General features: G+C 46.9%; 1 protein-coding gene across 1 annotated transcript in view; it reads left to right on the forward strand.

Moving 5' to 3' along the window:
• The window catches only part of SYN3 (synapsin III), a gene marked incomplete at both ends in the record, with an annotated part of 421,001 nt that overhangs the window by 1,086 nt on the left and 392,936 nt on the right, over positions 1 to 26,979 (forward strand). Inside the window, one exon of the mRNA XM_080705133.1 lies at positions 16,173 to 16,230. Coding sequence (XP_080561259.1) covers positions 16,173 to 16,230 — 58 coding nt within the window. The remainder of the gene's footprint in view (positions 1 to 16,172; positions 16,231 to 26,979) is intronic.

The raw sequence follows: 26,979 nt of genomic DNA on the forward strand, positions 1-26,979 counted from the left end.
CTCCTCCTCCTCCTCCTCCTCCTCCTCCTCCTCCTCCTTCTTCTTCTTCTTCTTCTTCTTCTTCTTCTAATGGGTGCATTGTAATTATTTTAATTATACATGATAGTAAGACTCATAGTGATACATTTATGTAGGCACAGAACAATATTTGTTCTGTTCAGACCTTGCCATTTTAGCACCCAGAGTAGATGGAAATGACGTGCTTTCTAGCCTCTTCCAGAGAGGACTCCCCAGACAGTAAGCTCTCCAGGGTAAAGACCCAACCTTGTGTTAAGCTCAATGCAGAGCACATTCAGCAGGCAGTTAGTTACCTCCTCCTGGGGTCAATGCAAAGCACAGCTTAGGTGCTCGGGTTTCACGCCTTCTTGGAGCAACTGCATCCCACCTCTGTGGTATCCAGAGGTGATAAACATTATTAGTCCAGAAAGAGACAGAGTTTGCAGTTCAAGACATTAGCTGAGGTGTGCAGACCTGAAGCCCCTGCATCTGGCTAGAGAAGGTTATGGGAAGCCAAGCTGCTCTGACAGGGGTCCAGTACAGCCACTGGGGCTGGAGGACAAGGTTAGGTGTATCTCCAGAGGCCACCACATTGTAGGCACGAAAGTAAGCATTGGTTGCATGGATAAATTAGTGCATGTGGGTGTTCTGTTAATCCAACACTCATGGGTCTGCACACATTCACTCCTTGAAAAGTTAGCTCAGGCTGGGGATGACTGAGTCTCTTCTGTGGAGCGGGAGCTGTTTGCAGTTTATAATGCATGCTCAATATTCAGTTAATTGTGGGGAAAACTGGGAATCAATTCTGCTTTTCTGCTAAGAGATAGTCTTAGGCAGTGTGGCTGTGTGGAGTGCCTCTGTCCTGACCCAGTCTGAAGGGTCTGTGCACTGCTTGCTGGAAGGGGCTTATCATGAAGCCTGTTCATCTGTGCACGTGTGTTTGTGTAAAGCATGGCCCTCAGGTGCTGAGCTTTGAGCCTCGGGGTTAATGCTGAATGAAGCACTGTTGCTCCCAGGCACTCGTCCCCTTATGGTGCTGCTACCCATCTGCCCAGTCATCAGATGGCTACAAAAGTCTTCGGTTTCTCTTTAATCCAACATTTGACCTTGATTTTGAATATTCTCTTTTGGCTGTGTTGTCTCTTAGTCAGGAAAGCTGCTTCCCATAGGAAAGTGGCATAATGGTTAAGAATAAGACATCACAGTTGGGTGGAATTCAAGTCCTATCTTTATCCCAGAGTAGCAAGAAGACCTTTGCAAGTCACCACCTGAATGCCCCACGTCTCCCTCATAGGGTCTATATATGCAAGCATGGTTAACATCTAAGTTAATATACAAGTGCTTAGTATGTGCCTGGTAGACAGTAAATGCTGTATAAGTGTGTATTAGTGTCATCACAGAAGATTATAACCTTCCTGTGCAGCATTAACCCTCTTAACAGCAGCCCCTCTTGGGCATGCCAGTATAATCTCTTCATGTCCACTGTGGGAAGACTGGACAGGTTTGTCCTACTGTGCTGGCTTCCTATTGGTCACTTGTCCCTGTTAGCTGCAGGGTGATAAAGCTGGGTCTTCTTAAAATCTCTGACTCTATCCACGTGATGTGTGGTGTAGCGCAAAGACACAAAGAATGAGATGGGAATGAACCACACGGACTCAGCCAAGTCACATCTGCCTGTTGGCTTTGTTCTCCAATCTCTTCAATCTCCTAATTCACAAGGGTGACCTGTATGTGAATTTTAGGCTGTGCACACTGGTGAGGACACAATTTTGGCCAGAAGAGTCGCTCTCCATATATTTTAATCACATGCCCACACTTCATTTAGGTCTTGAGAAGAGCATTCTAGCTTCACAGCATTCTTCTTGCCTCTCAGTGGGTAAAAAGGGGAGGAGATGCTGAGACCATGAACTCACCTGGACGTTGGCTCTGTGTTCACCGAGTGTTTTTGACAGAGACTTCTTGCCACAGGCGTGGTGTTCCCTTCTCATATGGAGCTCCATCCTCGAGTCTTTGTGAACTTTCCAACTTCTCTGAGTCTCAAGACTTTCTCTAAATCAAAGCTGACTGCCTTAAAGTTTCAATCCTACCTGCAGAATTCCCTGATCATGCCTGGTCCTGGGCTATCAAGAGCAGCCAGCAGGGGGCGGGCCAGCCCCAGGGTCCATGGGTAGCTTGGGCAGAACAGGGCTGCCTGGGGTCAGCCCCCTCCCTGTCCCTCCTTCATTGTGAGAAGAGTCTCCAGAGAGGAAGAAGTTGTTAAGCTGAGAAGCCATCTCACACAGCCCCTTTCTTCCCCCTCTGAGATGATAATGAGGGGGAGCCATGATTCTCTGTCTGGACTGAGAGTGAGCCCCCCACCCCCACAGGAGCAATGTGCCCCCCTTTCCACCTTCTACAGCCCCAGATGCTGCTCTATCTCTCCCATCCTGGTCCAGGGTCTTTCTGCAGCATCCAGTTTGCTTGCAGGTCCCTGAGGGAGTTACAGCAACCGACTCTTCTCCTGCTTACAGGTTCTCAGAACCAGCTTGGATCCTAGGATGATCCAACACCTGGCCAGGGGCCTGGGGGGAAGCACCTTCCATCCTCTGAGGAGAGACAGAGGACCTCAGAGCCCCCTTTGCTGACAGAACTCATGGTCTGGCATATTAAGATGCTTACACCCATTGGGGCACCCCTGGAGGTGAGCCTGGCAGGACATGGGGGTCGGGGGCGCTTGGGGCTGCCCCCACTGAAGTGGTAGGTGTGAAATAACATTGGCACTGTCCTCTGAATGAAGCAGATTAGTACTGAGAACCATAAGAGAAAGGAAGAGTAAACTGTATGGATTCCAAGCTCCATCTTCTTCAGTCCTGTAGCCTCTGTACTGGTTCCCGTGCCTAGAATTTTCCAGCAGCTTCCTTTGCTCCAGTCTTGCCTACCTCCTGGTCACTTTCCATTTACTCCACGGTACCCTCTTCATGAGACATCAATCAACTTCCTTGGCTCCTCCCCTTCCCCCATTCTCTCCAGGCTTTTAGCTACTGGAGATTGAACCCAGGGGTGTTCTACCTCTGAGCTAGACCCTCAGCCCTTTTTATTTTGAAACAGGGTCTCACTAAATTGCAGAGGCTGGCCTCAGACCTGCAATCCTGTCTCAGCTTCCCAAGTCCTAGGATTACAGGTGTGCACCACTGTGCTCAGCTGCAGCCCCCTTCATAGTTCTGCCCTGGTACTTCCTTGACCTGCAACTCAAAAGTCTTAAGCATGTCTGTCCTCTCTGTCTCTCCAGATCCACATCCTGCTTTGTTGCTTATTCTGCAGGAATATCAAACAATTTATACCTCTAAAGAATGTCTTTCACCTTAGGGCTTGCTGCTCCTTGTCACCTGGATCACTCTTCTCTGTCTTGTTCACCTGGCTGATTTCCATTCAGTGTTAGAAGCTCACTCAGGGCTGCCTCTTCCGTGAAGCCTTTCTTGACATGCACGCCCTGACAAAAGGGCTAATGATCACCTCCCTTAGAGCTCTCCTCACTTTGCCACGGTGGCACCTATGGTATTATTCTAACTGCTTCTTGCAAGAAGGAAGCCTGTCTCTTATTATTTATATCTCTGGTGCTGAACACACATAAGTGTCCAATCAATATAAGCCATCTTCCCCACCCAAGTCCAATGAGGATAACTTTGAATGGACCTAACTTTGAAACTACCTTACGTACATTTGGAGTCAGCAATACATCACACAGAGTTGAGGTATTTCTGTTTCGATTCACCTATGTATAAAATCTGGGCTATTTATTTATTTATTTATTTTACCAAGATGCTGGGGTCAATGTAAAGCTGATATTTGAAATTGTTTAAAAAGGGTGGATGGAATTTTTACTATGGCCTAGAGATTGTACTATATTCTTATATTTGACTTTCAAAATCAAAATATTTAACCTGAAAAAAAAAAAAAGGTGGGCCATAACCAGATAAGGTTAGCTGCTCTTGGTTTCCCCTATAAGGTCTCTGGAGCTTGCCTGGGGTGGCAAGGAGGGGCACTGGGGGCAGATGGAAGCAGCTAAGCCTTTGCCCCAGCCCCTCCCCCGCTGGCCTCTGGCCTCTGGCTCTCCACTCCTACTGGATTTGTGGCCTTGGTCCCAGAATGTCTGCTATTTTCCATCTCAACAATGATCTATTGTTGCCTTCCTTTTTATACCCGCCCTTCCCTACTGCTTCTTTTCTTTTCTTTTTCTTTTTTTTTCTTGTTTTTTTTTTTTTTTTTTTTTTTTTTTTTGTGTGTGTGTGTGTGTGTGTGTGTGTGTTGCTGGGGATGGAACCCAAGAGCATTCTACCTCCAAGCTACACCCCCAGTCCTATTTTTTTATTTTTTATTTTGAAACAGTCTCACTGAGTTGCAAAGGGCCTCACTAAATAGTAGCTGAGGCTGTCCACAAAACACAAGCCTCCCATCTCAGCCTCCCAAATGCTGGGATTATAAGCATGCACCACCATACCCGGCTCTTCTTTTATTTTCTTGTTACCTGGAGAGGGAAGGAAGAGGGCAGGCTTGATGTGACACACCCCTCAGTCACCTTCCAGCCTGAGAAAATCAGAGGGCACCTTCCCAGGAAACCAGGGCCCATGTTGCCCATGGATACGCCTCAGTTGCATTTCCAGATGCTACAGGTGCCGTTGTGCAGCATCTGTGCCTGTCCACCCCAGCAGCCTACCAGCTCCTAAATGGTGTCTGTGTGCCCCTGTGCCTGGGACAGGGTAGATAACAGGCTCACAGGGCAGAGATGTCTGCTGCTTGGCCGAGTGATCTGGGATGTGGTTGGGAATGTGAGAAGGAAACTGAGGGACTGCCATGGTGTCATGCTGGAGTCTTTCTACTCTTACCTTGTATTCAATCTCACAGAAAGTCCCATTGGACAGGTGGGAACATTCACCCCATGAAAATCGGCCAACGCTGTAAATCAGGTATTCTGTTGCTGGGTCCAGAGAACCGGTTGTTTGGCACTTGACACACACAGTACTGCTCATGAGGACTTTCTGATTTGCTACCAGGGGCCCATTTTTAGAGTGAGGAAGCAGAGAAAACCTACAAGAGATGCAGCTGGGCTGGGCCTTGCACAGGGCTAACAGCTGCAGAGGCCTCTCTGGCCAGGTAACCCTCTCCACTGAACACTGCCCAGGGCTCCCCGTGCAGCCTGAGGTGGGTGCTGAATAGCTGGGGTACAGACGAATGAACAAGCAGATGGGTGACTGAGCCTCTGAGGACCGGCTCCTGTCTCCACCACTGTCCTGTGGCAAACTTCTGTGCACCTGGCACCATCAGCCTTTGTGCTAAACTGTTTCCATCAATTATGTCTTCATAATAATTGCATGGGTGCTAGCACCGCTCTCATTTTATAAACAAGGAAAATTGAGGTTCTGGGCCTCAGATCGAAGCAGTTGCCAAATCGAAGTCCTTGCTGCCTGAGTAGAAATGAGCCAGGAGGAAAGGGGGCTCTCATAGACATCCACATACTCCTCCTCATCTTTGGCTGGCAAAGTAGGCTTTCTGAGGAATTGCCCTGGGCAATGGACACAGAGGAGTTCCTTCTCTTTAAAGCTCGCAGGGCTCTCAGGCCCTGTCTTTTCTGGCCCTTTCCCAGTGTTTTGATATTAAAGATGTGGTTTCCCAACACGCGTCAGACACATTTCCCTAGAGGACTCATGTAGGAAAGAAGATAAGAGTCAGAGGACACAGGGCTGACGGGCGGCAGCGGGGGCTAAATCCCAGCGCCTGTGCCCACCAGCCCTGCAGGTTCCGTCCTGTTACTTCTTCATCCTGAGCCTCAGTTTCCTCATCTTTAAAATGGAGCCCAAACCCCACCACTGTCCCCACACCACTGACCTCCCAGGGCTGTGGGAGGCTCTGGTAGGAGGGCCCGCCCCTCTCTCTTCATAACACTGTTTGACCTGTGGGGTTTGCTTACCTGTGACTTGTGACATCCTTCCAACACAAGCTCCATCAGTACAGTCTTTCTGCCTTCCCAGTTTAACCACCACATCCTCGGAGTCTAGCACAGAGCTTGGCCCATGGTAAGACACAACACACGGGTTGGTTGGGTTGTTTTTTGTGTGTGTGTATGTGTGAATAGATAGATGATCTTGCCAAAGGTGGTGGTTGTTGTTAAGGGAACATTTAAACTTGAGATGCCTTGGGGAGAGTCTTTCTCAGGAAGCACTTAGCTGCCCTGGAATTCAGGAAGAGGACCAGGTAACTTCTGTATTATTCCTCAGGCTCCCTGCTGCCTCCCCAGCTGCTAACTCAAAGGCTCCAGCCTCCACCTTAGAGGCTAAGCTCACTCAAGAGACTGGGCTGAAGGGATGAGGACTCTTAGATTTTCCCCGTAAGGAATTGCAGTGGGTGTAATTGGTCCCCTGGTGACCAGAATATTCTGTACCCATCTGAGCCACCGGGGGATGGGGTGGGGGTGAGAGATGGCATCAGCAACAGTGGTTTATGGGTAAGGTTGTGAAATTTAGCAAATAAAAACCCCACATGCCCAGTTAATACTTAAACAACAAATGAATATAAGAATACCCCATGCAATATTGAGGTTAGATATATACTACAAAATCATTTGTTGTTCTCCTAAAACTTGAATTTGCCTGGGTGTCCTCTATTCCATATTATGGAAAGTGGTAGTAGGAGAAATGGGACTACAAGAGGTTGACCTCTGAACTGCTGGGCTTTCTGGTTAGAGAGCCAAACCAGGTCCCCCAATGGACTCCATTCTCAGCAGCTTTCCCTGCCCATGACAAGAACTGCCCATCACCAGGATGGAGGGAGCGAAGCCCAGTGCACAGTCTGAAGCCAGACGGCCCACGCACCGTGGGCTTGGTCCCCTTCACTCTCTGTTATGTGACCTTGGGTGAATCCAGTCTTCGTATCGCCCATTCCTCAGCTGTAAGACTGGATTGCGGACTGTCTTTCCGGAAGGGGAATTGTAAAGATAAAATATAATGGCATGGGTGGGGTTGGTACAGGGCTGAACCTGACATAATAGGCCCTGAAATGGTAATGTTATTAACAATTAATTACAGTTACTAATTGCTGGTGATTATAATGGTTCTGGGAGCCAGGGGGAAGGAAGCCACTTGGCATGCTTCTCCTTCAGCTGGGTGTGCTCGGGGCTGCCTTCCAGAAGCCCTGGAGGAGGGGAGGCCAGGTCCTGGCAGGCTGGTCCCTCACTGCTCAGCGACTCCACGAAGACGAGGGCCCCAGTCAGCCCCTCCTCCTGGAGTTGGTGAGAGGCTTACAGCGGAGACACACAGCCCTCTGTTGAAGACACTTGGCTCTGGGGAATGAAGCCTCATGCCTTTCCCACTTCCCCTGCCCCAAAGATTCTCCTGGAACAAGGGCAGGAGAAGGAAAATGTGGGCCATTTGGAGAGAGATGTAGGAGCCTAATGGAAGGTGTTTATCACCTTCCTTCTCTCTTGTTCATTGACCCAAACTTGCCACCCAACGCTGGAGCATCTCTAAGCTCCAGGCACCAGCCCTGTGTCCCCTGGCCGGCCCTCCCCCGCCTTCCCTGGCCGGGGTCCCTGAGGGAGGGGAGGGGCCCTGGGCATTCCCCAGCATCCTGCCCAGTCGCCTGGAGACCGCTCTGCTTTCCCAGGCCCGGCCCCTTTTATCAGGGAGACAATGTGCACACACAGTGAGGGCCTTGTGCGGCACCCAAGCCCTGAGCCCTTTGACTTGAGGAATTTTTCAAGTGCTGACCTCTCTCCGTGAGGTCTTCCCGCCGTCCAATCCAAGGGCCCGGAGCCCCCGCTGCTTCCTACCCTGCTCTTGTGGGGAGAGAGGGAGGGAGGGGGCAACAGTGGAGGGTTGTTACCCCCCCACACCACCCTAGAAGAGTCTCGGAGGAGCACTTCGCTCTCGGAAACTGGGGCTAGAAAATCTGGGGGAAATGTCTTTAAACAGAAGGGACCGTGGGGAGGGGGGATAGGATGGATGTGATCTCTTCCTAAATGTCTCTCTTCTGGCTGCCTTCCTGAAGAGGTTGGCTGATGCTATGGGATCTTAGAATCGGGGTTCTTAGCCGGGCGTGGTGGCGCACGCTTGTAATTCCCGCGCTTGGGAGGCTGAAACAGGAGGATCGCATAGGTTCAAAGCCAGCCACAGCTACTTAGTGAGGCTCTCAGCAACTTAGCGAGACCCTGTTTCAAAAAAAAAATAGAAAATGGGTCTGGGAGTATAGCCCGGAGGCAGAAAGCCCCTGGGTTCCACCCCCAGTACCACCAAAAAAAAAAAAAAGAATTGGGGTTCTTTCCTCTCTGAGCCTCTGTTTCCTCGTATAAAACAGGTGAGGATCATGGTCTCCAAGTGATTTTCAGACCCCCCCCCCATCAACCTGCTGGATCAGATGGAGTTCTTTGTAAGAAAAAGAAATAGATCTAACCAACTTAGGCAAAATAGAGACTTGAGGGAAATATGGGGAAAGTTCCTAGAAACAAAACAAATGAGAAGAACCAAGTCTCAGAAAGGTGAGGCTTCCCTTGGGTGCCTCCAGGTGACCAGGTGGCGGGAGGGTGTGGAGAGTCTCTGCACACATCAGCTCCTTTGCTTTCATCCTGGTTCCTCTCTGTTCAAAAATAAAGTTCTCGGGGGAGGAACCAGGCTGGCTGGCTTTGCTCCTTGTCCTTGGGACACCTTGGAACGGTCCTACCAAGGCTATGCATGAGAGGGAGGGTTGGTTGCTTCAGTGCAGATGCGGATATAAGTGGAGGCACGGTTACCAGACAGGCAAAAGACAGGAGAGGCCACGCTGAGCTGTCCCCCTAGAGTGACACAATCAGAACACCCCGAGTAGACTGCTGTTGTTGTTTGTTGTTGTTGTTGTTGTTGTTGTTTGTGGGTTTTATTTATTTATTTATTGGTATTAAGAATTGAACTCAGGGCCTTTCTACTTCCAAGCCTTTTGTATTTTTGTTTTTTGAAACCAGGTCTTGCTAAGCTGCTAAGGGTCTCATTAAGTAGCTGAGGCTGTCCTCAGCCTCCCAAGGACTGGAATTATAGGCATGGGCCACCATGCCCAGCTGGGCACTACTTAAAATGATGAAGAGCCAGGTGTAGAAGCCACCGAGCTAGAGGGTCTCATGGGTTTCCCAACTGATAGAACCTAATGAGACCAAGGGAGGAGAAAAAAAAAAGTTCATATCCAGATGCAGCTCAATATAAATAAAATTAACTGGCAAAGAGCAGCGGGCTGCCTGGTGAGGGCGTAAGCACCCCATCACCTACAGGTGTTCAAGCACAGCTTGGATACCCACTGGGAGGAGTAGTGCAGAGGGTCTTCAGATCACCCGGGGGAGGGGCTACAAGCCCTTACAGGGGCTGGGACCGGCGCTTCTCATTTTCTCCTGTTTGATCTTTTGCTTATTCATTTCTCAGGCTCCCACCTTGTTCCCTGTGAGGAGTTCAGCCTCTTTGCTTGAGTCCTGCCTCTCTTTCCACAGTGTGGCTCTCTGGCCTGGCCAGAGCCCTTGGAGCCACCCTCTTTTGAAGGAGTCCTTCAGAAGTATGAGTTTTCTTGAGCAATAGCTGTTGTGAAGCTGGAGTCTGCAGGTTCTGCCCGGCCCAGGTTGCAGACTTGCCCTGGGGAGGCAGGCCCTGGGCAAATGCCAGCCTCCTTGCAGAACGTCTCTTCTGCCTGAGCCTGTGGGAGCCTGCCTCTGACTTTCCCTGGCAGGAAGGACCGTCTGATGGCAGAAATGGGATGCTTCAAGTCCATCCTCTGACCTCCCCCTCTGGGTTTGTGGGAGAGGCCCTGCTGTGGGTTTCCTGAAGCTAATTGCCATCTTTGGAATGGGCTTAGCTAAATGATGGGCTGCCTGTGCATCTGCTCTTGGGAGACAAACCAGTCAGCAAGTGGGAGGGAAAAACATAGGCACAGAAAAATGTTTCCCCCACAAGGAAAACAGAAATGCAAGCTCTGTGACGAATGGTATCTGCTACTTGGTTTGGGAGGCTGAAACCGGAGGATCGCGGGTTTTTGGCTAGCCTCAGCTACTTAGTGAGGCCCTCTGCAACTTAGTGAGACACTATTTCAAGATGAAGACTAAAAAAAAGGGCTAAGGTATTGCTCTCAGGGGTAGAATGCCCCTGGGTTCAACCTCCAGTTCTGGGGTAAAAAAAAAAAAAAAAGGAAAGCATGCAATTCAGCCCAACAAAACAAAACTAGGCCCTATGAGATCTACCATTTGTCAACTTCAAATAAAGCAGACAAAATCAGCTGTTGATTTCCTCTTCTGGGACTGTCTCCCAGCTAGAATGGAAACACCATTCTGTTTTGGGGGGCTATCTTGTTCAGAGTTATTTCAAAGGCCTAGCACATGGCCTAGTAGAGCATGGATAGGTGTTTGGATGGATTCATGGATGTTTGGGTGGGTAGATGGAAGGATAAGTGGATGGATGGATGGATATCTGATCATTTGGGGGAGGGATTTTAGTGGTATAATAAATGCTCTTAGCCTTCTTGTGTGTCTCACCCTTTTCACCTTGACAAGTCCCTCCCCCAAATGATCAGATATTAGTCACTTCCACCTTGGTATGAATTACCTCCTGTAGCCATTTTCCCAGGTTGGACCATTAGTAGATGGTCAATAAATGTTTGCTGATAGAATGATTTACCCTTTTACTGGTATGGAGATTGGGGACTTTTCGAAGGTCATAAAAATGTTGATGACATAGTGTTGTATCTTTAATAGAGGAGAGGGGTAGATACTGGGAGGTGAAGTTCCAGCCTATCTTCTGCAGTCAGAATTAGCAGGTGGATGATGACTTTGTTTAGCCTAAAAGTCTGTGCTGGGGAGGGAGAACAGCAGGGAAGTGGATGGGGCAGCCTTCTGCCATACTAGGCACCAGCAGATATTGCCACATTCCTTCTCTTACAGACAGGGACCTATCATCTCTCCAGGGACACACCCCATTGACTCAGGCCTTCCACCATAGTGGTAGGGAGGAGAGTGAGGAGCTTCATTAGACACCTGCCACGGGCCAGGAGTATCATTTATGAGGTCTATGGCAGATGTAGAAATGCCCTTCTTTTTTACAGATGAGAAAACTAGGGTTCAGAAGGCTGACATTTGCTTCAAGCAGCAACAGGCAATGAATGGCAGAGCGGGACAGGGCCTGGCTCTGTCTCCGAGGCCAGCAGTGCACCCCTATTTCTTCACCTAGGGAGGTACAGTTCCACCCAGCAGCCCCCTGGTGGATAACCCACACATTCTCTGCAGTTTCCCAGAGTCCTTCACACCTGTATCCTTACTTAATCCTCTTGACAGCCTTCAAATAGATCATTTCATGCCAAAATCACTCAGCAGTGCCCGATCAAATCAGATCTTCTCTATGCCCATTGCTCATTCTTCCTGCATATTTAGGGGAATGTGAACATGTGAAGTAAATGTATCACTCTCCTGAATGTCCCTTGCAGCCACCCAACTCATTTCCACTGGCCTGTCTCTTCTGCACGCAGATGGACCCTGTATGCTCATCATTGTGCCATTAATCCATGGCAGAGGATAGGTACCCAATATTAGACTGATAGACTGACGGATGAGCTGGGCCATCTCATCAGGAAAGCAGCTCGCTTCTGCAGGCTGAGCCAGATCTTTGTGCCAATGCTGGGTATGATCATTGTCCATTGATGTGTCTCTTCCCCAAAATAAGCTTGATTCTTTAGGGCCTGAAGGCTCCAGAACATTGTAGGTGGTCAATTAGTATAGGCTGCATGTCATTCAAAGAAGCCTTTCTTACCAATGGAAGTCTGGCCTTTCCTGCCACCCAAGCCTGGCTCTCAATCACTGTCCCCTGTGTGTCTCATTCAACATCATTTTTCTTTTACCCAATTTACTTTCTGTCTTTCCAAAAAGTACTACAAGTGCAGGGACTCTGCCTGCCTCCCCTAGTGCCTGAGGGGACAGCTGGCCCGTATAAGGCTCAACAAAGTGACTCAGGGAGGGGTGGTTGAGTTAAGTGGATCCTGACCGGATTCAACCCACAAAAATCTCCTTGGTCATTGCTGTCTCAGGCCAATGAGGGGACAGTAGGCACATCCTGTGACTCAGAGCCCAGTGGGTCTTATTCCTTACCTCCACAGATCCCTGGATCTGTCAGCCTCAGAGAGGACCCTCCCTTCCAGGCTCTCTAGAGCTCCCTAATTGCACAGGCTGAGGGACCATTCCATCACTGCAGGGCTATGTCTGGCAGTGGGGAGGAGCCAGGGGGGTGAGCTGTGCTGAGGGGAAAACAGTGGGGCTAGAATCAGATCCCAGCCCTTTCATGTTCCAAGGCCCAAGGTGTCCGCATCTCTACCCATCCACCTACCATGTGGTCTCTTCATCTTGTTAACCAGCAAAGTCCTGAGTGTCTTCTGCCAGCTGGCTGGCAGAAGCTGGATGCGGTCTGCTGTCCACCTCCCCTGCCTCTGTTCAGGCCACGATGGACAGCGAGGGCCACTTTATCTCTGTCCCTTTCCCAACCGGGTGACCGTGGGAGACAGCTGTGCTGGAGACAGGACGTTCCCCCCCTGACCCCTCCTTCCTTAGAGGGGCATCGCCAGAGCCCAGCCGTGCTGGCTCCACAAACAGGACGGATGTGTTGAAAAATCCTCTGGGGACACAGGTGGATCCTGTTTGTGTTTTTTCTCTCTTTCTTCTGCCCCTACCACCATCATGAAAGAACACAGTACCCGCTCCTCATAAATCTCTCTCACACACCACATCCCGCCTTCCCAAACTAGGGATTTCCCACCCAGGGCAGCGCCGGTTTTATAATATTCTCCTTCCTGGTGCCTCTGATGTGGCAGTAAAATATGAGGCCACCCACAGAGATAGAAGCCCCGTGGAATCCAGAGCTCCCCACCCCCTTTGCAATGCTAAAGGCCTGATTGATTGGCTGAGGTATTCAGGGGGCTCATTATGAGAATGAGCAGCGTATTAGGGCAGGGGAAGGAGGCAGCGATTAGGAGACAAAGACCTTGGGCAGAGTAGGTCCGTTTATTTGCCTGAGGTCAAACAGCCAGTCAATTACAGAGGCAGCAACCCCAGCCCCCAGAGGCATCTAGAATTCCAGACCATCCCTCGCCTTCCCTCTGCCAGACAGAAGCCTTCAGAGGCAGCTCAAGCCTGAATGAGTCCTCGGCAAGGAGAGAGGCAGCAGTCTGTGTGGCCCATCAGGAGACAGACTTTTGACTCCAGGCCAAGCAGGGGGATGGACTGCCTGACCCTCACCTCAGCCTCAGCCTGTCTGCCAGGCCCTGCGGTAAACATTCCAGAGATGGGCAAAACAAGCGTTTCTCCCCTAGGAAGGTGAGGCTGCTTGGGTGGTATTGGTGTCATGTAGAGTGCTCCGGGTTCCGTGTTAGAATTAACCTCAGGGCTGCCAGTTGTGCAGGTTGGACGCTGTACAATGACCCCCACGTCATAATCAGCTTAGGTTTGTAAGTTTGTTTCAATGATGTGCCAGTAGGTGGCAGTAAAGTGCCTCAAGGAAGAGATGCCTTAGAGACATGGGAACCATTCGTCATTGACCTAGTCACCAGACATTTGTGTAGCATGTGTGTGTGCCCAGCACATCGTGCTGGGTACCGGACATACGGACATACAGTGAGTGTCGAAACATAGTTCTGTCTTCCAAGAGCTCACAGACTAGATGTCTGGGGGCAGGAGACAGACAAGTGACGTCTGATTACAAGGTGTAGTGGTAAGTGTTCTAATGGCTGTAGAAGCTAAGGGCACATGACCCCACCAGGTAAGGGGTGCTGCCAAGGAAACAGCAGAGCAGACATCACCAGGAGAACCTTGGAACTTGAGAATGAGGTGTAGGCATCCTAAGCTCGTGAGAAGGCTCAGAGGTGAAAGCAGAGGGTGTGCTTAGGGGATCACGGGAAGCGGATCTGTGACGTGGTTAGCAAGCCAGAGGGTAGATGGGAGTGGGCCCTTTGTTGGCAGACAGAGCATTCTGAGAATTTGTAGAAAGGATTCTTTTACAAATAGAAAGAGCCCAGGAGTTTGCACTGAATCCTGAAAATCTCAACCTCTCAGACTTCTTAGAGGCTGGGAGGTTTTGAACCTTAGGGGCTTCTCCATGGGAACAGGTTGGGTGTGATCCCTGCCTGCCACCTCTCAGGATTAATGGGAAAGTTAAGCAGGCGAAGGGGCTTGCGGTCCTTTTATACAATGTTACCTGCTTGTCATCATCATCATCATCATCATCATCACCCATCATTCACTGCACCTACGGAGCACATCAAAGTGAGGTGAATTACAAACCTGTTTAGTAGCATGAGGATAAGAGTGTGATTTGTTTATTTCTGGGTCCCTACTACATGGAGCCCACTATACACAAAATTGCATACATTCAGACAGTAAGTAGTTCTGTGTCATCGAAGATGCTGCTTCAGGTCCTAGGCCATACACTTTGGTGCTACTATATGCCAGGAACTATTCCAAGTGCATGTCTCATTTTATTTAATCCTCCTGGTGACTCTGAGAGGTAGCTACTATTATTATTCCAATTTCTTGGGCTTGGAAACCAAAGTGCATAGCCAAAATTTTATAGTCCATCCTCCAAAGAGGGGGTCAAGGGACAACTGTTTGGGAGGGAGGGGAGTAGATGAAACTCAGTCACGTGTTCTGGGCCTCAGATCTGCAAGAGAATCCTCCTCAAAGGTGAGGATGGAGTGGGGGGGGGTTAGAAAATGAGGGAGGATGGTAAGTTAGAGCTGAGAACCAAGCGCTGACAACCCCCATGCCACCATATGCTGGGGTATGAACTCTACATTCTGAGTCTTCAAAGTCATTATGAAGTTGTATTTGTCAAGGGAGGAAGACAGACATGTTTTATTTCAGTGCTTGCTAGTTTTATTCATCAATTTTAAATATTAGACATACAACATGGAGCCCTCCATTTGTTATTCTCCCCGGCTTCACAAATACTAGCAGTGGGCCTGATCTGGTGTCTGGAATTTGCCAATACTACCATTGAGGATTTGCGGGAAAAAAGTCACAAAGTATGTGAACAGTTTCCCTTTGCACGAGGCTGGCTGCACATGCACATTTTTATTGAATAGCATTGCAGGGAGAAAAACCCAAAGTGTCACTTTCAAGTCACACTCACAGCTTCTGTCCCATGAAAGTTCAGTCTGGGTGACATCTCGGCCTGTCAACATTGTAAGAAAACAAGTGGCACTGATGTTAGGACTGTCAATCAGCAGTTCTGGCAGTCTTGGGAAGAGATGAACTCCTCTGGCCTTGGCTGGGAGTTGAGAGAGGGGCTTTGGAAATAGAAGCAGTCTGAGAATTTGTAGAAAGGATTCTTTTACAAATAAAAGGCTGAAAAAAAGTTGGCAACATCCTTGTCCCAGGGAGAAGAATAGAAGACAAAACTAAGGGGAATGTTCTTGAATGGAATGATTACAAACTGTTGATTAGTGTTCCGTCATATGGCCATACCTATCTGATGGTGACGAACTGGAGTAAACATTTTTTATTAATTTATTTTGTTATGTGGATCATATTGAAAATGGCATACATTCAGACTGTGCTTGTTGGCCTCTCCCACTCTGCACTTCCCCTTCCCCCTCCCAACAGTGAGTGTCCAGGTTAAACATACTACATTCATATTTGTACACATATTTAGATATAGCTTCTCCATTAATCAAACTCAGCCTTATTTGTCTCCTACTCCATTTCAGCTTTGCTGAGGTTTCCCTCAGATGAAAAAGAGCAAAGAGGACCATTTTCTAAGGCAAAGGCAAAAGTGGGTGGATCAGTAATAAGTTCTTGATGGAGCACATAGGGTATAACTTGGTAAAGTGATAACTGAATTGTTTATTTGTTAGCTCATTTAATCTTTAAAATAAACCTTAGAAACATATGGCCCTTGGGAATAGCTCTTTTACAGAGGGTAAAGTTGAGGCACTGGGAGATCAGGATGCTCAATGGAACCAAAGCTTCAGTCTCCTCCATTCTATCCACACTCCTCGCTTCCCACCACACACTACCTCTAAATCAGGAGACAACCAGCAGTCAGGTGGGAGGGGAGAAGGGAAGTGAAGAATGTGTCTTGGTTTGCACATCTAGGGGAAGGCCTCTAGGAGCAAAGAAATAAAGCAGTCTGTGTCCTTACTCAGATTTATTCCTCTTGTCACAGGTCAAAGTATTTCCATGGAAAGAAGGTGAATGGAGAGATTGAGATCCGCGTGGAGCAGGTAGGTAGGAGCTGAGTCCTTAGCGCTACCATCCTGCGCTTTCGTACTCTGGGGACACCAGCAGGAGCAACCTCAGCCCCACATGATGTGGCCGCAGTGAACTAAGATTATGAGAAAAATGCTGGCATATAGCTGGGAATTTCATTTAATTCTAAAATTATTTGGTCCAGTTGTTTTCAACCTTTTTGCTTCAGTAGAAATTGTATTCAAAAGAAATATCAAGTAGGAGCTCATTCTGTAAAATAGAGACAAGGTGAGATGTTCTGATGGAAATGGGCACGGGGACCCTAGAAGTCCATCTGTCCCATCCTGTCCCCTACAGTCCCTGGGACATTCCCTTGGAGTCAGTTAATAGGGACTGGAGCTTGGGAGCATGATATGTTTGAATCCTGGCCTTCTGGCTTTCCAAGCATTGAGCAGATGATTTAATCTCTCCTTACCTCTATTTTCTTGTACCATTTTTGTTGGGATTTAATTATTTAAAAGAGATCAGGATTGACAGTCCTAGCTCCCATGATTACCACTGTTATCAATCTCCACATCCCCTACTTTATATGGAAAAGAAATATAGACTTGAGGGAGACCACATAGGACATCAGTGGCAGAATTAGAACCAGAAAGTATGATCTCCTGACACCATCCGGAGGAGTTCTCCCATTCGCCAAGGGACAATCTCCTCTCTTAGAGGACTGTGCTTGCCTTAGAAGAGCCAACTAAATCAAGAGCTCTGAAGCCAGGCCCAGGTTTGAATCCCAACACCAGCCCTTACTGTGTGGCCATGGTTGAACAATACTTAAGCTCTCTCCAGGTTTCCACCTGTAGACCTGGGCAATAATGGCCTCAGCCTATGTTCACAGGGTCTCTGGGAGGATCAAATGAGTTAGTGTGTGAAAGGTGCTTATAACAGTACCTGGCACAGTCCAGCTCCCGCCTCCCTCCCCTTATTCTTATTCTTATTCTTCCTTTTTCTCTTCCCTTTCCTCTGCTTATTTTTATTCTCCTCCTCTTCCTCCTCCTTATTATTTTTATTCTTCCTCCTTTTTCTTCCCCTTCCTCTGCTTCTTCCTCCTCTTCCTCCTCCTTATTTTTATTTTTCCTCCTTTTCCCCTTCCTCTGCTTTTTCCTCTTCATCTTCCTTCCCTTCCTTTTCCTTCTCTTCCTCCACCTCCTCTTTCTTCTCTTCTTTTTTCCTCTTCCTCCTCCTTCTCTTCTTCCTTCTATCCCTCTTTCGCTTCATCATCATCTAAGACAAAAAGTAAGATAGACAAGGTCCCTACTATTACATTAATTGGGAGAAGCACATTTTTTGTGTGTGTGGTACTGGGGTTCCTGGAAGCCCTTCTACCTCCGGGATACACTCCCATGGGCTACACTCCCAGACCTATTTTTTAACTTTTTTATGTGGAAGCAGGGTCTCTTAAGCCAGCGCGGCTGGCTCCGAACCAGCGCGATCCTCCTGTCTCCGCCTCCCAAGTGCGGGGATTACAAGCGTGCGCCACCACGCCCAGCGAGAAGCACATCTTTTTAAAATAGGAATATGAGTGACATTCTCCTCTCTGCACTTTTCAAGCTTCATATGTCAGAGGAATGGAAAAGCCCTCTGAGCACCAAATTGAGCTGGCTTCATGGTGAGAAACCTACAGTTTGAATTTCAGTTTGATGCTGTAGCTTTCAAGTCAATCCAGCATCCACTGGTTTTCTTTCCATGGCAAAAAAAAAAGCAGGTTATTTTTGCTCATTTTACAGATATTTGTCAAGTGTCTAGTGTGCTAGCTAGCTCATGTGGGGAAGGAAGATAAAGCAGCAAGGCCCAGGCCCCAAAAAGCTGTGGTCTAGAACATGAGGCGAGATAAGTCCTTACAGGAACTCAACACAGGGGGCCAGGGAAGAGAGCCCCAACCAAGCGCCACAGACAGCAGAGCCCACTGCCAACGAGGGAGTCAGAGAGACCTTGAGGAATTATTGCGCTAGAAATGAATCGAAGAGCGGAGAGGCTCTGGACTAGTGGGGATGGTGGCCTGCAGCACCATCTCCTCCTCCTCACCCTTCTATCCTTTCTGTTCCTCTTCCTCTTCATCATCATTCAAGACAAGCAGTAAGATAGACAAGGTCTATTGCAGGTGAGTTGGAAGCAGTGTGAACAAAAGCAGGGAGACCAGAAGTTCAGGTTGCAGGGTCCAGTTGGATGACTTCAAGACAGGACACATCCTCTTCTCTGCTGTGACCTGATCCTCCTCCCTAACCCCTCTCTTATATCTACCTTCCACCTTAGCCAGAAATCTGAGCAGTATCTTGGATGCTTCCCTCTCCCTAAACCACTACACCTATCCTGTGGCCAGATCCTACCGACTGTATCCCATAATCCCTAGTCCATCCACCTCTCTCCACCTGGCTGCCAAAGATCTGCCTGGGATGGACCACCATTGACTCTGCACCAAACTGCTTAATCCACAGCCTCATCAATTCACCTTTTACCCATCCATCTCCAATTTATTGTTTCATACCAAAGACAGAGTGATCTTCCTAAAAGAAGCAAATTACTTCTTTTTCTCAAGGGCTCCTTTAATGAGCCCTATCTGAATCAAGTAACGTGGTTATTCGTTCTCCTATCCCCTTGACTTTTTCTTCTTAGTCCCATTCTGAGCTTTTAAATTCTGTATCTAGGGTGGGATTATTTGCATGAGGGCTGGAAGCATGGCCATTTGGCTCTCACTCTGTCCAGTAGCACAAGGCCTGGCACAAAGAGAACTGGAGAAAATATTTGCAGAATGAATAGCTGATAAATTCCACAAATTCCAAACTGCTCATGAGACTCTAAAGGCAATAAATCACTGTTCCTTAACCTTCTCTCAAAAATCTGGGTTTTTGGTAAACCATCGGGTAAATGCTCAGGTGCCAGATGAGGTAGCCCTGCTTTGTCCCCTTTGTGGCAACCTTGAAGACATGTTTTAATTTCTCCCTGTTATTTTAGTTCTTCCCTTGTCTCAACTTGTAGGTATAGACAGATGGGATGGTAAAAAGAGTAACTCCCCCAGGTGTTCTGGGGGACACTCGGTCAGTCTATGAGGGCTACAATCATGCCAGAAATCCTCTGCTAATTTCGTCATCCTTATTCCCAGACATGTCTCTTCATGAAAGCCAGAAGGTAAATTAGCCAGGAAACCAATTATCAGCTCATTGGGGCACTTTTCCTCAGAAGACATACCTTTCCAAGCCTATCTTGGAGCCTGAATCTCTTGCCTTTACCCATCTGGATCGATGGGTGGGTCATGTAAATAACTCCCCGGGAATCCCACAGGCGTCCTCCAGCGCTTGAGAAAAGGTTTAGGACGGAAGCCACTGTTTAGTCTAAGCTGGCCTCGAATTTTGGGAGGCTGTCTCTCCACTAAGGGCCAAACTAACCAGATAATTGCACTGTCTGGGTTTTGCTGGACAGGGCGAAAGAGTTAGTTGTGGTTGGCCTAGAGGAAGCCTCCGCCCCTTCTCTCCACCTTCTTCCCCTCAATTCAAAAACTGCTTGCCTGGCTCATACAGAGCCAGGAATGACAGCCCTGGGGAGGCCGTGAGGGTCAACTGCATCATTTTGCATTCTGTTACCCACAATGCCCTGCTGGCTCCACAGGGTCCTCCCAGCAGGGTCCTAGGAGGGCCTGAGAGGATCAAGCTAGGGTGGTTGGCATGTCAAGCTCTCTGCTGTTTATATTTGAGGAAAAGGGTCTTCTTCACAGGCACTAGTCACCCCTCTGTGGGACTAAGAAATGAGGTTGATGAATACATCAATATTAAGTAGACCCACAGTCTGAGAGATTAGAAAACTAGGGCTTGGTGGGATAGAGCCTGGGGCTCTAATAAAAGAAAAGAAAGAGAGAAAGAGAGAAAGAAAAAGAAAGAAACAAAGAAAGGAAGGAAGGAAGGAAGGAAGGAAGAAAGAAAGAAAGAAGAAAGAAAAGCTAGAATTACCGTACTCATCTTTCCTTGGTGTGAATGGTGATACCTAATCACGGGTATCTTGCTCTAGCTGATGGAGAGCCAGGCATGAGAAGGTGGCCAGACCAGCCACAGGTTTATATGAGTGCAGGGCCTCGCTCAGGGTAATAGTGGATGTGGGCTAGAGTTGCGTAGATGTGAGTGAATCCTAAGGAAAGCTGTTGGACACCTGTTTATCTTCTGCTCTCTCTAGTTCTTCTTCATAAACGTCTTCGGAAAGCAAAGATGGAATGTTTCTCACTTCTGGCACTGTACAGGTTGTTCATTTTATCCAAAAGTGTTTTATCTAAAATGCTTGGAAACAGAAGCATTTCAGATTTCAATTTTTTTCATATTTTGGAATATTTCCATATACACGATGAAATATCTTGGGGATGGGATCCAAATCTAAACACAGAGCTCCCTGATATTTCATATCTACCTCATGCACGCGGGATGAAGATAATTTTATGTCATATTGTCAGTGCACCTGTGTTTTGACTGTAACCTGTCACATGAGAGCAAATGGACATCATGTTGAGGCTCAAAATAGTTCAGATTTTGGAGCATTTTGGATTTTCAAATTAGGATGTGCTCACTCTCTTTCTCTCTCTCTCCCTCTCTCTCTCTCTCTCTCTCTCTCTCTCTCTGTATATATGTATAAATGTATACGTATACATATATCACAACATATATATAAAACAACACATGTATATATAAAATGTATATAAAACAACTATATATATAAAATGTGTATATATATATAATCTCCCCTTATAAACTTCAGCCATTGTGGAATTTAATCCACAATTCTTTGGGGAACAACTTTTCTTAGAATAGACCTTAGCTGTAGATATTGACTATAAAGACCAGGTGATATTTTAGAAAACAAATATCAACAAGAGAAAGTATCGGAGGTTGGATGCTAACTCAGTTTGGTAGATTTGTGACACGTTGCACATCACTCTCATTAGGAAAAGATTACCTGATAGGAACGCACCTTCTCTGCCAATCTCACCAATAAGTTCAGGGAGGGTAAGGGAGTGGGGTAGGATTTGGAGAGAAATACACAAGTGCTGTGGGCATGTATGTCTGTATCTCATTGAACCTCACTATGATGTATAATTACAATTTACTAAGAAAAGGTGTGTGTGTGTGTGTGTGTGTGTGTGTGTGTGTGTATACACACAAGCAAACAAACATATGGAATGGCTTGTTAACGGGTCCTGCCCTCAGCTCTGTCCTATACCTCCTTTTATTTTTTTAATTTTTTTAGTTTTGGTGGTACTGGGGTTCCTGGAAACCATTCTACTTCCCCGCTACACTCCCAGACCTATTTTTATACTTTTTAATTCGGAAACAGGGTCTCTTAAGCCAGCGTGGCTGGCTTCGAACCTGCTTGATCCTCCTGTCTCCGCCTCCCAAGCGCGGGGATTACAAGCGTGTGCCACCACGCACAGCCTATACCTTCTTTTAAAATAGTGACTTATCAAATTGCATTTGCTGAAAACTGGAAACAAAACAGGAGAGAGAAAGTGCTGGAGTACGTTTGGTAAGATCAAATTGAACGGGGACACAACATAAGGTCCCATTCAAACACTCGGCTGCAAAAGAACAGGACTTGGAATTTCGAATCACACGAGAAAGTAAAAGATGTACAATTTGAGTTGAGCGTTGCTTTGTGGAAGGAAATACAGTGTGGAGATTAAGGTAGCAGCTCCAGGGTACATGGAATAGAGATGGAATCTCAGCTCTGTGTTTCAGCTAAGTTGACCTACATAATATCTCTAAGTATCAATTTTCTTATTGGAAAAAACTTGGGTAATAATTTCTCTTCCTTTGAGTTATTTGTGTGGATTAAATGAATTATGGTCATATGCTCAGCATAAATTCTGGCACATATACTGTATGTGCAATAAGTTATAATTATCTGGGCATAGTGTTACCTTTCTATAATCTCAGTATTTGGGAGACTGAGACAGGAAGATTGCAGGTTCAAGGTCAGCCTCAGCAACTTAGCAGGACTCTCAGCAACCTAGTGAGACCTTGTTTCAAAACAAGCAAAAAAATTTAAAAAGAGGTGGAGATGTAGTTTGGAGGTTAAATGCTTCTGGGTTATATCTCCACCTCTTTTTAAATTTTTTTGCAACTGAAGTAACATCAGGTTTGGAAGAAGTAATGACTATAACTGGAGCAGATATGTGATGTTACTTCATTTGCATTATTCAAATGCAGCATTTAGAGCCCGGTGTCATGGCGCACGCTCATAATCCCAGCATTCAGGAGGCTGAAACAGGAGGAGTATGGTTCTCAAACAGCCTCAGCTACTTAACAAGGCCCTTTGCAACTCAGTGAGACCCTGTTTCCAAATAAAGAATAAAAAATAGGGTGGGCTGTGTAGCTCAGAAGCAGAATGCCCCTGCATTCCATCCCCAGTATTGCAAAAATAAATAAATAAATAAATAAATAAATAAATAAATAAATAAATAGATAAGGAAATAAATGGAGCGTTTAGATATGTGATGGTCCACACCCCCCACACCGCACAATCACACAGCACTCTAGAAAGATTCTAGTGAGAGATATGGTTGTAGTAACATGCTGTAAAGAGACAATAGCAGCCCAAAACACCTTCTGAAGAGAGGTTGGAATAAGAAGAGAGGGAATTCGGTCAGGAGAGGTCCTGGTCTTCTCTGTACAAATATCTTCCCCTCAAACAAGTGGTTAATAGAGTAATCACCACTGGGTGTTAAGCCCTGACAAAATAACACGAAGTGCTTTTGATTATTGAAGCTGGGACCATTGTTGCCTTCATCTTACAGACACAGAGGCTCAGAGGAAGAATTGGCTGGGCAAGGCTGCCCCACTACCCAGTGGCAGGAGTCTGCAAAGCCAGCCAGCTGGACTTGCAGCCCCTTCTCTCCCCTACTACATTATTCTGCTAGTGTTTCAGTTATCAAGAACAAATACCAATATGTATGCACTTTCCACACACAAATTCATTTCAACCCCATGGCAACACTTTGAGATGGGTGTTTTGACTGCATCCACTTGGGAGATGAAGGACCCAGCACTCAGAAAGATGAAACAGTTCCCAGAAATGAGTGATGGAGGAGGAATTTTAACTCAGGTTTCTGCGCTAAACCACCACCCTATGTTGTTCCTCTGGAAACAGAGTTCAGTAATGGCACAGCCACGCAAGATGGATTTCAACTTGGCAGAAACACAACCTGTCAAGCAGTGCTGACCAAAAATGAATGGTCCGTGTCTTTCTGTGCCATTGGTAGGTAGGGAGTCTCCTGAGCTAGGAATGATCAGAAACTAGATGGCTAATTTGGGAAATAGAAACTTAGATGGCTAATTTGGGAAATAGAAACTAGATGGCTAATTTGGGAAATATTTCACAGGAAGTTCACATATCTAATAGGAAATTTTTTCTACATGAGTATTCATTTTGTTTGAGGGGAATAAAAGTAATACATTCAAATAGTTAACAATTAAAAAGGTACAGATTGTTATCTGGTAAGAGGTCAACCTGAGACTCTGTCCTCACCCATTTAGCTCTGTTCCATGTTGTTAACCATTTTCCTAGTTTCTTGGGCAATTTTCCAGAGAGGTTTTCAGTGCAATGTGCAAAATACACATACATGCTTTTCATAAATGGTAGTTGATCAGAAAAGTGAGACCCTTTTTCAAAACAAGCAAAAATATTTTAAAAGGGGTGGGGATGTAATTGGCTATTCTAGCCATTTTGGAGGAAGACTTAATAAGAAGGAATGAGTACAAATGGATCGGAAAGAGCTATCACATTGCCCAGAACCACTGAAGTCCTCCCTTCACTTTTATCACTGCCGCTGGTGCTCAGGAGGCTGCTGCTACTGCCACTGGAGAACCATGGGCCCACACACCCGCCGGTGCTGCAGGAATTGCCCTGCAGGCTCTAACTTCTGGCTTCTGTAGCTACTCCAGAAGGGGGAGGGTTGTTGACCTCTTCTTACCCTCAATGCTTGCATGAATACTTCCCATTGGTAGAAAGAAACAGGAACCTTATGGCAAAAGAATCTGAGAAATAGAGACTTGGGGCTTTCAGTTCCTAGTGTGTAAGAGAAACCAGAGAGGAATGGGTATGGGGCTAAGTAGCAATGAACAGTGACTGTTAGAGTCCACCCCTTTATCTACTCAACATCCACACATGCCCTTCTCTGTATCCATTCTCATCAAAGCCCTGATTTTCACGATATATAACTTGGAGTCCATCCTGGGAAAGTACATGTAGAGCTGCCTCTTTCTTGTTAATGACTGCCTAGAGTTCGGTCGTATGGATATACCATAATTTGTGTTTTCATAATTTTACTATTGCAGACAATGCTAAGCCTATGTCATTTCAAAGACTTGTGGGTACATCTGTGGCATTCATTCCTAGAAATAGAAGGCATCATTCCAAGAGTAGTGATGTCGTGGATTCTGTAGTGGATCTTGAGAAACTAAGAACTTTCCCTCTAGTTGTTGGAATTGTTCCCATAAGACAGCCCTCAGCTGTCAGTTCTTTTGGGGGTACCTCAGGTGAAAACAGCTGCCTCACCCAAGGTCACATCTCTTTCTTGGGGGGCGGTTATTTAATAGTATAAAGGCCTGGCCCCCTTATCCCCAGTTTGAGACAACCCTCAGGACAACTGCATCTTCAGAGCACTCTAGAGTTGGCAGAGACCTGTGCTGAGACCCCGGTGTAGCCCAGCCTCTCCCTATGTTGTCCTGCTCCCGTTCTTTTATCCCCCTTCCAGTGATGGTGATCCTTGGAGCACTTCTTGATCAACCCCCCCTCCCCCCGCCCAGTCCAATAGCCATCTCAGAGTCTGCATCCCAGAGAATGCAACCTTTGCGAGAGCATTTACAATTTTGACAGGTATTGGAGACTACTACCCTCCACAGAAATCACATCGTTGATCTACAAGACTCTTTGGGTCTGGATTTCTAGGACTCTCCATGGCCCAGGGGTTTTGAAGTCCATCCTGTGCAGAATGCTGTCCTGGTTCCAGGCCCAGATACTGAAGCTGGACTCTGAAGGGCTCTATAATTTGATCTTCCTGTTTGGCCTTCTTGTGTTTGAAGTGCACCAGAGCTTGGCGTTTCTGCACAGACCCGAGTCCGGCAGAACTCCACCGCTCTGATCCAGTAAGCCTTGTTTTGTTAACACAATCCTGCAAGATTTATTTGTTTGGCTTGGCTTACCCTGACCTCAGACGTTCTGTTTTGTATTATTTTTAAGAGTGTGCATGTCTCCATGGAGGCCTTTTTCTTTTCAAAGCTAAAAAACAGCTGGGGGAATAAGGAAAAGCAGGTGGGACCCTCGGACCCATTCACTGAACCATCGCTCATCAGAGGAGCAAAATTTCTCTCCTTAACCATGACTTTGATTAGAGTAGTTTTATCTGCTTCCTGGATCCCTTTTGAGGCCCACCAACTTCAAAAGACTTTCTTCAAAATGGAGAAACAGTAAGAATGCTGGTGTTAGCAAGCTTTTATTGGACACTTACTGTATGTAAGGTGTCCTGTCAAGAACTTCCTGTAATAACTCATTTAAACTGCAAAATATGCCTGTTGCTGAGGAAAATGAGGCTCAGAGAATGTAAACAGATGTCTCGGGCATGGTCACAGCTAGTAAGAATATATCGAAGCTAGGATTTGAACCCACGACTGGCTAAACCAAAGGAGGTATTAACCAAAATAGATCTATCAGAATATTTGTTGTTCTTGAATTTGCCTTCATAACGCTTTGAGCCTTTCCTCTGTTGGCACCAGTTCCTGGAACACAGATCTCACAGTCCTTTTCTATCTCACCTGCTCTTTTGATCTACTGGATAAATCATAAATTCATATGTGATGTTCTCCAAGCAAAAGACTCCTCTTTTCCTGATTAAGCCCAGTGGCTCTTGCCCATGATGTGATATATCTGGTTTAATGCTACATGGTTTAACAGCCCTGTGCTTTGTCTCTTTCAAGGGTTTAAGTTCACTAGTGTGTGTGTGTGTGTGTGTGTGTGTGTGTGTGTGTGTGTGTGTTACTGGGGATAGAACCCAGGGGCTTTTCTACCTCCAGGCTATACTCCCAGATTAATTTTTATACTTTATTTGGAAACACAGTCTCACTGAGTTGCTGAGAGCCTCACTCAGTAGCTGAGGCTGTCTTTGAACCTGTGTGATCCTCCTGTCTCAGCCTCCCAAGTGCTGGGATTACAAGCGTGCACCACGCCCGGCTACTACTGTCTTTAAACATAACTCTGTCTTTATATGAATAATATAATAGCTCAAACTCTATAGAGACAGGTAAGCGAGGGTCGAATGACATCGTTGCCACTTCCTGGCCGACCTCCAGGGAAGTGATTTAATTTCTCGGTGCTTCAGATGTAAAACAATGACAACAAGGACCTATAGATCTGTGAGACTGAAACAAGTTCCTATTTATGGTTTGGTCTCAAGTGTCTCCCAAGGGCTCACATGGTGAAGGTTCGGTCCCCAGAGCAGCAATGTCCAGAAGTACAGTTTAGGGAAAGCAACCGGATGATGAGGCCTCTCAACTCACCAGTGGGTTAGTCTATCAATAGATTCATAATTTGATGGCATTACTAAGAAGTGATGGAAACTGTAGGTGGTGGGACCTAGTTGGAGGAGGTGGGCCACTGGAGGCATGCCTTCCACATAAATAAAATACCATACACAGTCGTAAGAAGAGTTAGTGAGGAGCCGGGTGTGGCGGTGCCTGCTTGTAATCCCAGTATTTGGGAGG

The sequence above is a fragment of the Muscardinus avellanarius genome, assembly GCF_963383645.1.
Source record: "Muscardinus avellanarius genome assembly, chromosome: 11".
Lineage (NCBI taxonomy): Eukaryota > Metazoa > Chordata > Mammalia > Rodentia > Gliridae > Muscardinus > Muscardinus avellanarius.